The sequence below is a fragment of the Sus scrofa genome, chromosome 7 (assembly GCF_054392235.1).
Source record: "Sus scrofa isolate SSC_HxYL_T2T_F1_AM1 chromosome 7, Sscrofa_HxYL_maternal_Yorkshire_Landrace_v2.0, whole genome shotgun sequence".
Lineage (NCBI taxonomy): Eukaryota > Metazoa > Chordata > Mammalia > Artiodactyla > Suidae > Sus > Sus scrofa.
The window spans coordinates 50,213,871-50,228,135 of record NC_139389.1 but is presented as its reverse complement, the minus strand read 5'-3'; the positions used below and the strand labels follow the sequence as shown (position 1 = coordinate 50,228,135).

Here is a 14,265-nt window from a genome sequence, read left to right as displayed (position 1 = left end):
TGACAAGGCTGGATCCTTAACCCGCTGAGCCACAAGGGAACTCCAAGTCAGTACACTTCTCATTTTTTGTTTGCTTTGCTTTATTGAAGTTGATTTACAATGTTGTGTTAGTCTCAGGTGTACAGCTAAGTGATTCAGTTACACATATGTACATGCATATATATGTATTCTTTTTCATATTCTTTTCCCTTATAGGTTATTACAAAATATTACATATAGTTTTCTGGGCTACACAGTAGGTCCCTGTTGGTTATCTATTTTAAACTATAGCAGTGTGTACATGTTAACCCCAAACTCCAAATTTATCCCATCCCCTTTTTCCCCTTTGGTAACGTAAGTTTGTTTTCTATGCCTACAGATGTACTTCTGTTCTATATATAAGTTCATTTGTCTCATTTTTTTTTGTTTTACCTTTTATTATTACTTTTTTCTTTTTTTTTTTCATTTTTTGAAAATAAAGAGGGGGGAGTTCCTGTTGTGGTGCACTGGAAGCAAATCTGACTAGGAACCATGAGGATGTGGGTTTGATCCCTGGCTTCACTCAGGGGGGTTAGCATCTGGCATTGCCATGAGCTGTGGAGTAGGTCGCAGCTGTAGCTCCCATTCGAACCTTAGCCTGGGAACTTCCATATGCCATAGGGTGGCCCTAAAAAGCAAAAAAAAAAAAAAAAAAGAAAGAAAGAAAAGTAAAAAAAAAATAAAGAGGGCACTATTAGTCTTCCCCTGAGACTTCAGATACACACCAGAACTGTCCTAGGAGATTTGGGATGGAAAGCCATTCTAATAGTCATCAAGGTAAGTTATAAGAAAGAGCAGAATGGCCAACATGCTTTCATACAGACCACTGAGTGACAATTCTATGCAACTTTAATCTAGTTCTCTAACAATCCTATCTACTTTCTGGGTTTTTTTTTTTTCCAACTAGTCATCAGGTTGACATCTGCTTCGCTGCCCCCCTTCTGTGTGTGAGTCTTGTGTAATATTCCATCCTGAAGTGCACACATAGTGTAAGAGAAAAGCAAGTTATCTTGGAGAAAAGGAAAGAGAGAAAGGAAACTACAGATGTGAGCGAGTTTGTCGTGGATGGGTCAGCAGGATGCGATGACTGGGCTGATGGGCCACTTTTTGGTTTGACTGTTTGGGTCGGCATTTGTTTTCCTAGGCTTTGATCAAGAGTCCCTCTCAGGATGAGAAGCTCCCTTCGTACCTAAAGAATCTTTCCATTAGCACGGACAAGGCGAAACTTGAAGTCTACGCATTTCCGGGGAGCCTGGGAGCCATCATTAACATCCTTGACTTGCTCTCAACCGTTCCAACCCAAGTGAATTCAGAAATGATGATGGTGAGTTTGTTTCAGCCTTGCAGGAGTCGGGGGTCTTACCTTTTCATCCCTCAGGACTTGGGGTCAAGAAACATAACTCTTCTCCACTGAGGTCTGAAATGGAAGGGTCCGGGCACCATGTTTTCTCCTAAGGCTCTCGGGGAGATCCTTCTCTGTCTCTTTCAGCTTCTTGTAGCTCCAAGCTTCTTTGGCTTGGGGCTGCCTCTTTCCATCCTCCAGCTTGTCTTCACTGACTTCCTCCTCTTCTCCATTTGTCTTCTCCTCTTCTTTCTCTTATGGAGATACTTGTCATTGGATGTAGGGCCCACCTAGGTATGATGATTTTCTCTCGACAGTCTTAATTTCATTCCATCTACAAAGACCTTTTCTCCAAAGCAGGTCACATCTACAGGGTCAGGCAATTAGGACAAGTCCTGTGGGGGACCACCATGCCACTAATTCCAGGGCTCATAGGTTCAGCGAAGAAAACAAGTCAAAGGAGGGGAGAAAAGAAGTCACTTCTCCCCCTTGAGAGAAGTCACCAATGGAAAATGACAGTCCCAAATTTATGGGAGAGAAAGTCCAAATGTTTGGCAAAAAAAGAGAAAGATACAACACTCCCATTGCTCATCTGATGCTCAGCATTTGAGAGGGTCTTCCAAGACCACCTCACCCTTGCTGGTGAAAACTCGACCCACCAAATGGCATTTACAGGCTTGAGATTTAAAATCAAATAAAACAATTAATAAACAGCCTCTGCCATCCTGCTGAGTTAGTCCCAGTGAGCGGTGAGGGGTGGATCTCCCTGTGACCATGGCTAAAAGTTTCTCAAAGTCCCCCTATCATGGGGACCCCTCCTCTGCTAAGTCCCTCCAAAAGAGGTTGTGGCTCCTCACAGCCTGCGATGCCGCATTTTTCTCTTCTCTTTTCCTCTTGCCTATGTGCACTTGATCAGTTTCTGGGAAGATTTTCTTTTGTCTCCCCCCCCCCCTTATGATTGACAAAAATCCGGGTTGGTTTGATCCCACGCCATGTCCATTACAGCACTTTCTCTCCACGGTCAACGTCATCCTCAGCAAGACCATCCTGAACTCCTGGAAGATGTCACAAGAGCAAAAGACAAATCAGAGCTCACAGCTTCTGGATTCCGTGGAACGGTTCTCCCGAGCCTTTCGCTCAGAAGATAGCATCATCTCCCAGCCTAACGTGCAGATGAAGAGCATGGTCATCAGATCGGGCCTCCCCACGTCCTACAAGCAGGGCTTTGTCTTCTTAGACTCTGACCTTTGGGGCAATGTGAGCATTGATGAGAACGAGCTGAAATACTTGCAGCCTGAGTCCTTTATCGTCACCGTGGCTTTCCCGACCCTCCAGAGCATCCTTGACCAAGATGTCCAGGGAAAGAATTTTGCCAACAGCTTAGTGATGACCACCACTGTCAGCCACAAGATCACCACGCCGTTCAGGATCTCGATGACTTTCAAGAACAACGACCCTTCGGGCAGGGTCCCGCTGTGCGTCTTCTGGAACTTCAACCTCAACAACCACACGGGGGGCTGGGACAGCAGCGGGTGCTATGTGAAAGAGGTCACCGAGGACAGCGTGTCCTGCAGCTGTGACCACCTGACCTCATTCTCTATCCTCATGTCCCCCGACTCCCCGGACCCTGGCTCTCTGCTGAAAATCCTCCTGGATATCATCTCCTACATTGGGTTGTGTTTTTCCATCCTGAGCTTAGCGGCCTGCCTCGCAGTGGAAGCCGTGGTGTGGAAATCGGTGACCAAGAACCGGACTTCCTCCATGCGTCACATCTGCATCGTCAACATCGCCGCCTCCCTCCTGGTCGCCGACATCTGGTTCATGGTGGCCGCCGCCGTCCACGACCACCACTTCCCGCTCAACGAGACGGCCTGTGTGGCCGCCACCTTCTTCGTCCACTTCTTCTACCTCAGCGTCTTCTTCTGGATGCTGACGCTGGGCCTCATGCTGTTCTACCGCCTGGTTTTCATCCTGCACGACACCAGCAAGTCCGTCCAGAAGGCCATCGCCTTTTCTCTCGGCTACGGCTGCCCGCTGGTCATCTCCACCATCACGGTGGGGGCCACCCAGCCCCGGGAGGTCTACACCAGGAAGAATGCCTGTTGGCTCAACTGGGAGGACACCAAGGCCCTGCTGGCCTTCGTCATCCCAGCGCTGATCATCGTGGTGGTGAATATGACCATCACGGTCGTGGTCATCGCCAAGATCCTGAGACCGTCCATCGGGGACAAGCCCAGCAAGCAGGAGAAGAGCAGCCTGTTCCAGATCAGCAAGAGCATTGGGGTCCTCACGCCGCTCTTGGGGCTCACCTGGGGGTTCGGGCTGGCCACCGTGTTCGAGGGGAGCAATGCCGTGTTCCACATTGTATTCACCCTCCTCAATGCCTTCCAGGTACGTGCTGCAGCGCAGCCCGCCCACGCAGCATCCATGCTAGGGAGACAGACGAGTCATAGAAACACAAACAGGAGTAGGAACGGGGAAGGGTTTGAGTTCAGAGAAGGCCCTCGAGGACGGTAATGACAAGAACGGGATGAAAGAGAAAGGGCGCATTCCTCTGCTCCCATGGATCCTCACCCCTCTTATCACCTGCACTATCATTTAGTTGCAAGCGCAGCTCTCTGCTAAATGCCCTGATAAGAGAAGCAGGAGGAAAGTCCCTTACCTACGTTGGATCTCGCTATTTATCCAACATTATCTCGCTGCTGCTGCCTCGTATTTCCTAAATGAAAACACCACCATGAAACCAAACAATCTCTCCAGGTAATGTGCACGCCCATGAAATGAGCGCTGCCTTCATGAGGTCGGGGGCAGCATCTGTCTTATCACTGTAACCCTCGTGCCTACAAAGACCTTGGCACAGACCAGGTGTGCCGTAACCATTAGGTGAGTGAGATACATGTCTTCATTGGAAAAGTTTGCTGAACTATGAAATAATGGATGCTCTACGGAGACATTCTGCTCTATTACACAACAAGGAAAAAGACCTCCTCTCTGTACAGAACTGATTATCTGTACAGAGGCGCATTGTTAGGAGGGTTTTAACAGAGGTACAGACAACAAGCCTTGAGCACAAGGGAGGGGAGGCTTAATTCTGATTCAACTGGTAGAGAAAGGGGAAGCCCAGGGCCCCACAAGCTAGTGAGGAGGCAGAGGGCACCTGAAGGTGACACTGAGGCATTGTCCTAGGTGCTCCTACCAAGACCATGCAAATCTTAACTTCTGCGGCTGGGTCCACGGAACTCTAAGGCTTATGTCGAATGGTGTTTATCATATGCTTTGACTAGAAGGACTGATTATTCCACCCTATGTCCTCGTCACCCCTGTGTGAGGGCTACTGTAGACGTCAGAGGTGTGTTTAATAGCATAACCAGCAGGACCTCCAGTTCGCAATTGGGTGGAAAGAGGGAAATAGAAAATATCCTTATAACATTGTAACACTTCAGCCCTAGAAAATATCCTTATAACATTGTAACACTTCAGCCCCGGTTGGTGTGGAACCACCCTGTCCTTATCATGTACTGGACCAAACCCACAGAAATAGAAAGAGGTACAGATTCTATTTCAGGTTAATAATAGTTCGGAGTTCCCGACGTGGCGCAGTGGTTAACAAATCCAACTAGGAACCATGAGGTTTCGGGTTCGATCCCTGCCCTTGCTCAGTGGGTTGACAATCCAGCGTTGCCATGAGCTGTGGTGTAGGTTGCAGACACAGCTCGGATCCCGCGTTGCTGTGGCTGTGGCGTAGACTGGCGGCTACAGCTCCGATTCGACCCCTAGCCTGGGAACCTCCATATGCCGCGGGAGCGGCCCAAGAAATAGCAAAAAGACAAAAAAAAAAAAAAAAATAGTTCCTAGTTTGCTAGACTGGAGTATGATTCATATAATTAATGTGATTATGATGTACTTCTTCCCAATTCTTTTTGGCAGGGATTATTCATTTTACTCTTTGGATGCCTCTGGGATCAGAAGGTAAGAATAATGACAGTCATGTTCCTAGAAACGTCTGCAGTGTGGTGACGTGTTTAATAGACAATGGTTTCTTCTAAACAAATGCAGGTACAGGGAGCCTTGCTGAATAAGTTTTCACTGTCAAGATGGTCTTCACAGCACTCAAAGGTAAATGCTTCCTTTGTAGAGACTGTCAAACCCCCCTCTTTCTGGAGTTCCTGTTGTGGCTTGGGGGTAATGAACCTGACTAGGATCCATGAGGATGCAGGTTCCATCCCTGGCCTCTCCCAGTGGGATCTGGCATTGCTGGGAGCTGTGGTGCAGGTTGCAGACGTGGCTCACATCTGGCATTGCTGGGGCTGTGGTGTAGGCTGGCTCTGACTCATCCCTTAGCCTGGGAACTTCCATATGTTGTGGGAGTGGCCCTAAAAAGACCCAAAAACAAAACAAACAAACAAACAAAAAAACCTCTCTCTCCACTGCCAATTTTAGCATAGATTATTCCACTATGTTTGTTTCTTACCTGCTTCTGCCTATTAAAGACAGCCGTGGGATGGAACTATAATTAAGATGCATCCTCCATCATTAAATAGGGGTGAAAGGGGCTAAATAGCACAGATAATATCAACTGAGGGTTAAAACAAAATGTCCATGAGAAATAATTTTCTGGGGAAACTCAAGGCAATAAAGAACACAATTTGAAAAAGAGTTTTCTATAGTTCATTTTGGAAAATAACTGTTGCACTCAAATATATTGGTTTTCACAAAAGATGATAAACCCTTTCAAGTAGTAAAACATGTATTTGAAAGCTACTTCGCAAATACTGGTGATGATATGCCAGTGTTTCAAAAGGTGACTTCCCTGCATAATTTGTGTGAAGAAGAAATTCAGGCTCCCCCAGGCTCACCCCTTAAAGGGAGCCAAAAGATGCAGACCGTGACCACTAGAGGGCAGCAAATGAATCGTCCTAGGCATCCAAACTGGGCCTTGTTCTAACACAGTTGCCCTGTAATTCTTTCTTTTTTTCTAGTCAACCTCTCTAGCTTCATCCACGCCTGTATTTTCCATGAGTTCTCCCATATCAAGAAGATTTAACAATCTGTTTGGCAAAACAGGTACGTGGTGACTTCTAGATGTTTCGTGGGTTGACCCAAACACATTTGCCCTGGGAACAGGCTCACCCCTATGTTCCCACTCCCTCCTTCATGGCATTTGCCCACAAAGGCGTTACCTGGGGCAGGGGTTAAATGCAAGAACGTGTTTATATTTCCCCAGACAACAAGGAGGTTGGTACAGAGGGCATTGGCTTTCAGCTCTCCATCAAAACTCTATCCGTCATAAAAATGGGAACTGTAGGAGTTCCCGTCGTGGCGCAGTGGTTAACGAATCTGACTAGGAACCATGAGGTTGCGGGTTCGGTCCCTGCCCTTGCTCAGTGGGTTAACGATCCGGCGTTGCCGTGAGCTGTGGTGTAGGTCGCAGACGCGGCTCGGATCCCGCGTTGCTGTGGCTCTGGTGTAGGCCGGTAGCTACAGCTCCGATTCAACCCCTAGCCTGGGAACCTCCATATGCCGCGGGAGCGGCCCAAGAAATAGCAACAACAGCAACAACAACAACAACAGACAAAAAGACAAAAGACAAAAAAAAAAAAAAAAAATGGGAACTGTTGATTGCTGGCCTGGTCAAACACAGAGTTCTTCTCAATTCACCTTATATATTATCGCATCATGTTTCTGGGTTATGGTGCAGCAAAGACTAGATTTAGAGAATCCTACTGTAGGATCCCAGGCTGTGAGCGTCATGTCTTTTCTTTTTGGAGTATGCTTATTTTATATCGACACTTCTAAAACTGCACACACAGATTATGTGGGATCACCTAAGTTAGCTATTCTATTAGGAACATGTGGAAAATTTCCACCTTGGAGATATAAGATAAAGAATGGTAATGGGGTGTTCCCGTTGTGGCTCAGCAGACGTGAATCTGACTAGCATCCACGAGGATGCAGGTTCGGTCCCTGGCCTCACTCAGTGCGTTAAGGATCCAGCGTTGCTGTGAGCTGTGGTGTAGGTCATAGATGCAACTCGGATCCCACACTGTGGCTGTGGTGTAGGCCGGCAGCTACAGCTCCAATTCGACTCCTACCCTGGGAACTTCCATATGCCGTGGGTGTGGCCCTAAAAAGACAAAAAAAAAAAAACAAGAATGGTAATGACTTAGGGCAGTGGGTGTCAGCCATTCTGGTAAGCTGGAACCCTGTCCCATGTCATCCCCTCCCCACTCCCAACCAGGGAAAAGGTACCAGAATTCCTTTCCGGTTCCTCAAGTTTCCATAATCACTGTAACTTTGGTTTATGTTGTCAGCAGCCCCAAAGGGCTCCCCAGACAATGATGGAAATCTTGTTAGCGGTGGCAGTTCGCCCATCTAATGGTAGGGCGGGTACTGTGTCGTGTCCCTTGCCCAACACACACCCCCTATTCTCCCGGTGCTCGGCCCCGGCCCCCAGCTCCCTGCTGATGAGAGCCTGTGCCTTTGCTCCCAGGCCTCCCCCCTCCACCCCAGCACCCACCCTCAGCATTTCTCCTGCCTTCCCTGGACGCCCGCTCCTTTTCTGATCTTGCCTTTTCTCTCCGGGTCTTTTTCTTTTCTTTCTGTTTTTCCCTTTACCCACTCGCCTTCCAGCTCGGCCTCCAGGCCCCTGCCCATGTCACACCAACCACAGGGGACGGGAAAGGCTCCTTATGCCAAGGGCCCCAGACCCGTGCATGTGATGGCCTGCCCAGGGCTTGCCTGGCCCCGCTCCCTGTCCTTTGTTACAAATCTGGCTGCTGGTGTGATGTGTTGTAGTTCGTGCTTGTCTTGCCGGCTGCCACGCATGCTTGAGGACAGCTTTGTTTGTTTTCCAGAACTTCTGGATCTTTGGGGGAGGGCAGGCATGGGTTGGTTTCCAGGCATGGCCTGAGCTCCCCTGGCTCGTGGAGTAGGGCGCCCCCTGGGCTATTAGCCGAGGTTCACAGCCCAGGGATCCCGAAGAGTTGCCTTTCTGCTGAGCAGCTGTGCTGTTTTTCAGGGACATACAACGTTTCCACCCCAGAAACCACCAGCTCATCCCTGGAAAATACATCCAGTGCCTATTCGTTGCTCAACTAAGAACGGGAAAATCCAGCCCCAGGGACCTCTTGGGGGACAGTGGATGTGCTTCGAAAAAGAGGTCCTTTCCAAGCCATGGGTAAAATGTTTCCTCCACCGGCTTCTGGGAGCAGATGCTGAAGAGACTTTTTCATTAGGGAAGGCACTTTCTTTTGTAAAGACAGACGAAAAGGAATTGTTACATTTATTTTGCTGTCACATCCCCACCCCCTGTGAGATGCCAAATGTGTATAGTATTTAAGTGAAACTCACACCGACTTCTCTGTCTATATTGTAAAATAGGATCTCAGAGACATTTTTACTTTTCACACCTTGGGCCCACAGATAGGCTTTGATTAAAATAATAAACAAAATACTAATACCTAGGAAATACTTCAGTAAATTCTGGGAAGGGAGGGAGGGAGACAGAGAAAAACAACATAAAGACCACATGTTAAGATGTCTACATTAAAGATTGAATATAATTACTACTCAGATGCTGCAACGTTGAGAATTCAGAAATGGCTCCAGGGGATCCCGTTGTGGCTCAGTGGAAACAAACCCAACGAGTACCCATGAGGATGCCGGTTTGATTCCTGACCTCACTTAGTGGATTAAGGATCCAGGGTTGCTGTGAGCTGTGGTGTAGATCGCAGATTCTGCTGGGATCCAGAGTTGCTGTGGCTGTGGCGTAGGCTGGCAGCTATAGCTCCAGTTGAAACCCTAGCCCGGGAACTTCCATATGCCAAGGATGTGTCCCTAAACAAACAAACAAACAAAAAGGTTCCATTTTGGAGAAAGTTAACTATAAGGGTTCAGTGTCTTCCTGGTATTTTCTTAGGTAAGAAAGACTAAAAACAGGTAGTGAAAAAAAGTAGGGAGGAAATGATGTCAGGATGCTTTCACGTGGACCATACTATTGACAAAAAATTCATGGAAGCGCACATGATCCCCGCGATGCTAATCACATACCATATCTACTGCTGTATGTTAAGTTCTGTGGGATGGGTGCGGAATGAATATGCAGAATAAGTGTGATAACCGTGCTTTAATAGATCGAAGCAGACCAACAGCTGATAACCTTCTATAGTTTAGAACGAAAGCCTTATGTTTCATTTTGTTCCCCTTTTTGGAAAGCAAAAATAGTTTTTTTTTATCTCCATTCATTTCCAAACGTCATGTGTTGCACGGAAAGCAATGACCCCCCCTCCCCCCGCCCGCCCGCCCCAACGGTCACATATTGTATTTAACAGCTTTAACCAGGTACTTTTCTGTGCAGGATAGAATGGATTTTTAACGATCTTGCGGCATTGTATATTATTATTGTGGCGATTGCTGTGGACGTGAGGCCCTCGGTGTGTTGTATAGCTCTCTATGTATCAGTTCTTTCCGTTCTTAAGTTCCCAGACCAATATACATTAAGAATGTTCTACTTGTCTAAGTTGTGTTTATTCCAACCCCTAGGACATCATCTGGAAAAAATTATCCAGCTGACTAATCTGTGCTCCTAATGGTACTTTACCGTGATGAACAGATGGTGGAGCGTGTTTGTGAATTTTGTGTCTGCGTGTGTGTTGCTTGTGTGTATGTGCCTCATACAAATACAAATAGTTATTAAAATCACATCCATATCAAAGTTGACCAGGTGCTGTAGCTACAGCCACCAAAAATTCCAAATCAAAATCTCATCCCAGGGAGAAAAATCCAACAAAATAAAAATGGGGGGCTTCTCTGAAAATGTGGGTTGTAGAGTCTTCCTAAAGATGAATCTAAATAGACCCCACTCTCGGAAAGAAAAAGGACACGAGGGTGAAATTCAGCCACTGTTTATTTATCGAGGTTCAAAAGTTTTCATTTAATATTTTAACTCTTTAAAATCCCTTCCTTCTCCTTTTATGTATTTATTTATTTTTGGCCATGCCTTCCACAGGCAGAAGATCCCAAGCCAGGGATTGAATCTGAGCCACAGCTGCAGCCATGCCAGATCCTTAACCTACTGCATGTCACAAATGGAACACCCGAGAACTCCTATTTTGAGTTTTAAATTCTACTACTGTCTCTCTTTTCCTTTTTTCTTTTTCTTTCTTTCTTTCTTTTTTTTTTTTTTTTTTTTTTTGATCTTTTTGTTCTTTCAGGGCCACACCCGTAGCATATGGAGATTCCCAGTCTAGGGGATCTAATCAGAGCTGCAGCCACCAGTCTGCAGCCACAGCAACACCAGATCTGAGCCACATTTGCAACCTACACCACAGCTCACGGCAACACCGGATCCTTAACCCACTGAGCAAGGCCAGGGATCGAACCCACAACCTCATGGTTCCTAGTCAGATTCATTTCCGCTGCATGACGGGAACTCCTTGCCTCTCTTTTCTTTATGTGGAGGGAGGATGAAACAAATGTCCTAAAGTTTCAAGGAAATGAGCCTTTTTTCTCGCCTATTCACAGATGACATGGACATCCATGCCCACATTGGCCTGCAAATTGTCACATCATTATTCCATAAATAGTTCATTATTTAAAGTCCCTGGGAGTTCTCGTCGTGGTGCAGTGGTTAACAAATCCGACTAGGAACCATTAGGTTGCGGGTTCGGTCCCTGCCCTTGCTCAGTGGGTTAACGATCCGGCGTTGCCGTGAGCTGTGGTGTAGGTCGCAGACGCGGCTCGGATCCCGCGTTGCTGTGGCTCTGGTGTAGGCCAGTGGCTACAGCTCCGATTCAACCCCTAGCCTGGGAACCTCCATATGCCGCGGGAGCAGCCCAAGAAATAGCAAAAAGACAAAATAAATAAATAAATAAATAAATAAAATAAAGTCCCTGAAGGAAAGAATTGTCAAGTTTAAAATGCTCCAGGGAACGATCAACTTTGGGCAGAACTCAGACCTGAGAAGATAGAGCCAAAGGTTAGCTTGGAGGATCCATTGAGTTGGATTGAGCTGTTAGTATATGCACTGCCGAAGCGAGCACTGGATTAAGGTATTAGGAAGAACACCTCTGCTGCTTTGGTTCCTCAGGCTCTATCCAGGAGAACCGAGGCAGGGTTAGACAGCACACTGCTGGTACGGCCACCTTGACGTGACCGGCCAAGGAAAGCACAGCACTTGGGAGAAGGCTGTGGTTCTCAAGTTCAAAACCACGAAACAAGAAATACCAACAAGGAGTTCCTGCTGTGGTGCAACGGAAATGAATCTGACTAGAAACCATGAGGTTGTGGGTTCAACCCCTGGTCTCACTCAGTGGGTTAAGGATCCAGCATTGCCGTGAGCTGTGGTGTAGGTTGCAGACGTGGCTGGGATCTGATGTTGTTATGGCTGTGGTGTAGGCTGGGAGCAACAGCTCTGATTGGACCCCTAGCCTGGGAACCTCCATATGCTGTGGGTGCTGCCCTAAAAAGCAAAAAAAAAAAAAAAAAAAAAAGGAAGAAAGAAAGACCAATGATCTCTCACCCACTTTTCAAAGGGATCCTTTGGGAATCGCTGTGTGTGCCTTTGTGCAGGGAGCCTCTGTAATAGTAGGAACCTCTGGCCAGTTTCCATAGGATGTGGATCTGGCTCTCTGCCACATTCATTAACAGTGGCATGTTCCCTCAGCCACAACACACACACACACACAGACGTGCATGTACCCCCACCCCACCTTTCATGTCACAGTGCCGGATCCAAATTCCAGAGAAGCTATGCAAAAAAAAATTAGAGAAATGCAATAAATGCTGGTCTTCTATTCAATGCGCGATATGAGTTCAACCACTGCTCTTTGCCAAGAATATCCTAAAAGAGACACAGGATTCAACATTATAAAAGAGTGTTCCGTGAATCTGTAAATTATATGAAAGCAGGAGCACAGCGTTGGGCTGTGAGTTCACCAGTTTTCAATTGGCGATGATCCCATGGCTTTTTCGCAACAGATTTTCCAAGGGAAGGAAGAACTTGGGCTCTGGTGTTGGTTCCAAGTGAGATGCGTGGTCTAATTCACTTCGAACGTGCCTAATACTCTTCTTCAAAGTGTGTAAAGTCAGTTCCACAAGCCAAAACTTTCTTATTTCAAGGGACATTCAATCAAGTCAGTTTCTTGCAAAGGGCTCTGATCTTCAGACCCAGCTTCTAAAAGATTAGAAGCCTGATTAGGCCAGGTCCACCAGGGCCATCTCCCTCAAGATTAACTCAAAGTCAGGTGATCAGGGACCTGAATTACATCGGCAAATTCCCCTCCCCTTTGCCAGGTAATGTAATCTATTCATCAATCTCATCATATTCATAGATCCTGCTCATAATCAAGATGAGATTATACAAGATATGTCTTTAGACTGTTACAACAACAACAACAACAACAATCAAATTTAAGGACCCACCACTGCCCGTGGAATCTGTACGAAGCCTTAGCTGTGCAGATGTGACCTGCAAGTCAAAACTATTGCATGGGAGTTCCCGTCGTGGCGCAGTGGTTAACGAATCTGACTAGGAACCATGAAGTTGCAGGTTTAGTCCCTGCCCTTGCTCAGTGGGTTAACGATCTGGCGTTGCCGTGAGCTGTGGTGTAGGTTGCAGACGCGGCTCAGATCCTGCGTTGCTGTGGCTCTGGAGTAGGCTGGTGGCTACGGCTCCGATTAGACCCCTAGCCTGGGAACCTCCATATGCCATGGGAGTGGCCCAAGAAATAGCAAAAAGACAAAAAAAAAAAAAAAAAAAAAAACTATTGCATGATATCATGTATATATCTTCTACGTGGAATCTAAAAAATACAACAAACTAATGAATAGAACAAAAAAAGAAGCAAAGAAGCAGGCAGAGATACGGAGAACACAGGAGTTGCTACCGGCGCAGGGTAGGGGGAGGTACATTAGAGGGGTGAGGGAGTGGGCAGGCAACCCATTGGGTGTAAGATAGGCTACCATGAAGTATTGTACAGCACAGGGAACATAGCCAACACTCTGTAAAAACTGTAAATGGAAACTAACCTTTAAATTTTGTGTAAAAGAAAAATATTTTTTAATTTAAAGAGAAAAACATCAAGTCAAATTCGTCCTCCAGCGCTGGATACTCCTCATTCTTCAAACCCCATCCGATGCAGTGCTGCCCTCTGCAGGCGGTGCCTGGGACTGGAAAAGTTTTCATACCTCAGGAGACCCATAGCCTCTCTCAGGGGTTAATCTTCTGCCATCCCGTGCTTGCATGGTCACAGGAATTTGGCTGGAATTTTCTGCTCATGTGCCCTGATGTTTTTCTTTGTAAGATAACGTATACATCTTTTAGAAGGAAGATGTTTATTTTTGTATTTTGAAGATGTTTCCCCCCTGTCTTTATAAGTTTATACTTTATTCATATAAACAGGAAGAAAAGCCTGCTTCCTATGAATACTTTATATGACAAGGAATGCAGCCTTCCTTGAACTATTCAGGAACACTGGGAGAGCTGTATTGTCTGGTAGAACTAGAATGTGCGTCATGTGTATTTTAAATTTTTTAGGAGCCACTTTAAAAAGTAAGCAGGTAAAATGAATTGCAGTAATACATTTGATTTAACCCAAAAGATTCAAAATCATAGAGTTTCAAGACATAATTAATATAAACTTCTTTTTTAATTTTTCTTTCTTTCTTTCTTTTTTTTTTCTTTTTATGGATGCACTTGTGGCATACAGAAGTCCCCAGGCTAAGGGTTAAATGGGAGCTGCAGCCACCGGCTTATGCCACGGTCGCAGTAACATGGGATATGAGCCACATCTGCTGCCTACACTGCAGACTGTGGCAATGCCAAATCCTTAATCTACTGAGCGAGGCCCGGGATGGAATTGGCATCCTCACAGAGACAACGTCAGGTCCTTAACCCACTGAGCCAC

The 14,265-nt window shown here is 46.4% G+C and overlaps 1 protein-coding gene across 18 annotated transcripts in view; it reads left to right on the top strand.

Annotated features, from left to right (window-relative positions):
- The window catches only part of ADGRF5 (adhesion G protein-coupled receptor F5), a 129,456-nt gene extending 119,590 nt beyond the window's left edge, over positions 1-9,866 (top strand). For 10 of the 18 annotated variants that reach the window (XM_013978015.3, XM_084968297.1, XM_084968307.1 and 7 more), the window contains 6 exons: positions 1,163-1,342; positions 2,366-3,751; positions 5,288-5,329; positions 5,417-5,476; positions 6,340-6,424; positions 8,379-9,866. In XM_013978015.3, coding sequence (XP_013833469.3) covers positions 1,163-1,342; positions 2,366-3,751; positions 5,288-5,329; positions 5,417-5,476; positions 6,340-6,424; positions 8,379-8,458 — 1,833 coding nt within the window. In that variant the 3' untranslated portion in view covers positions 8,459-9,866. Of the gene's footprint in view, positions 1-1,162; positions 1,343-2,365; positions 3,752-5,287; positions 5,330-5,416; positions 5,477-6,339; positions 6,425-7,671; positions 7,739-8,378 lie in introns of all 18 variants that reach the window. The other 8 variants (XM_084968306.1, XM_084968298.1, XM_084968310.1 and 5 more) reach the window with 1 other exon arrangement.
- Positions 9,867-14,265: the final 4,399 nt, after the last annotated feature.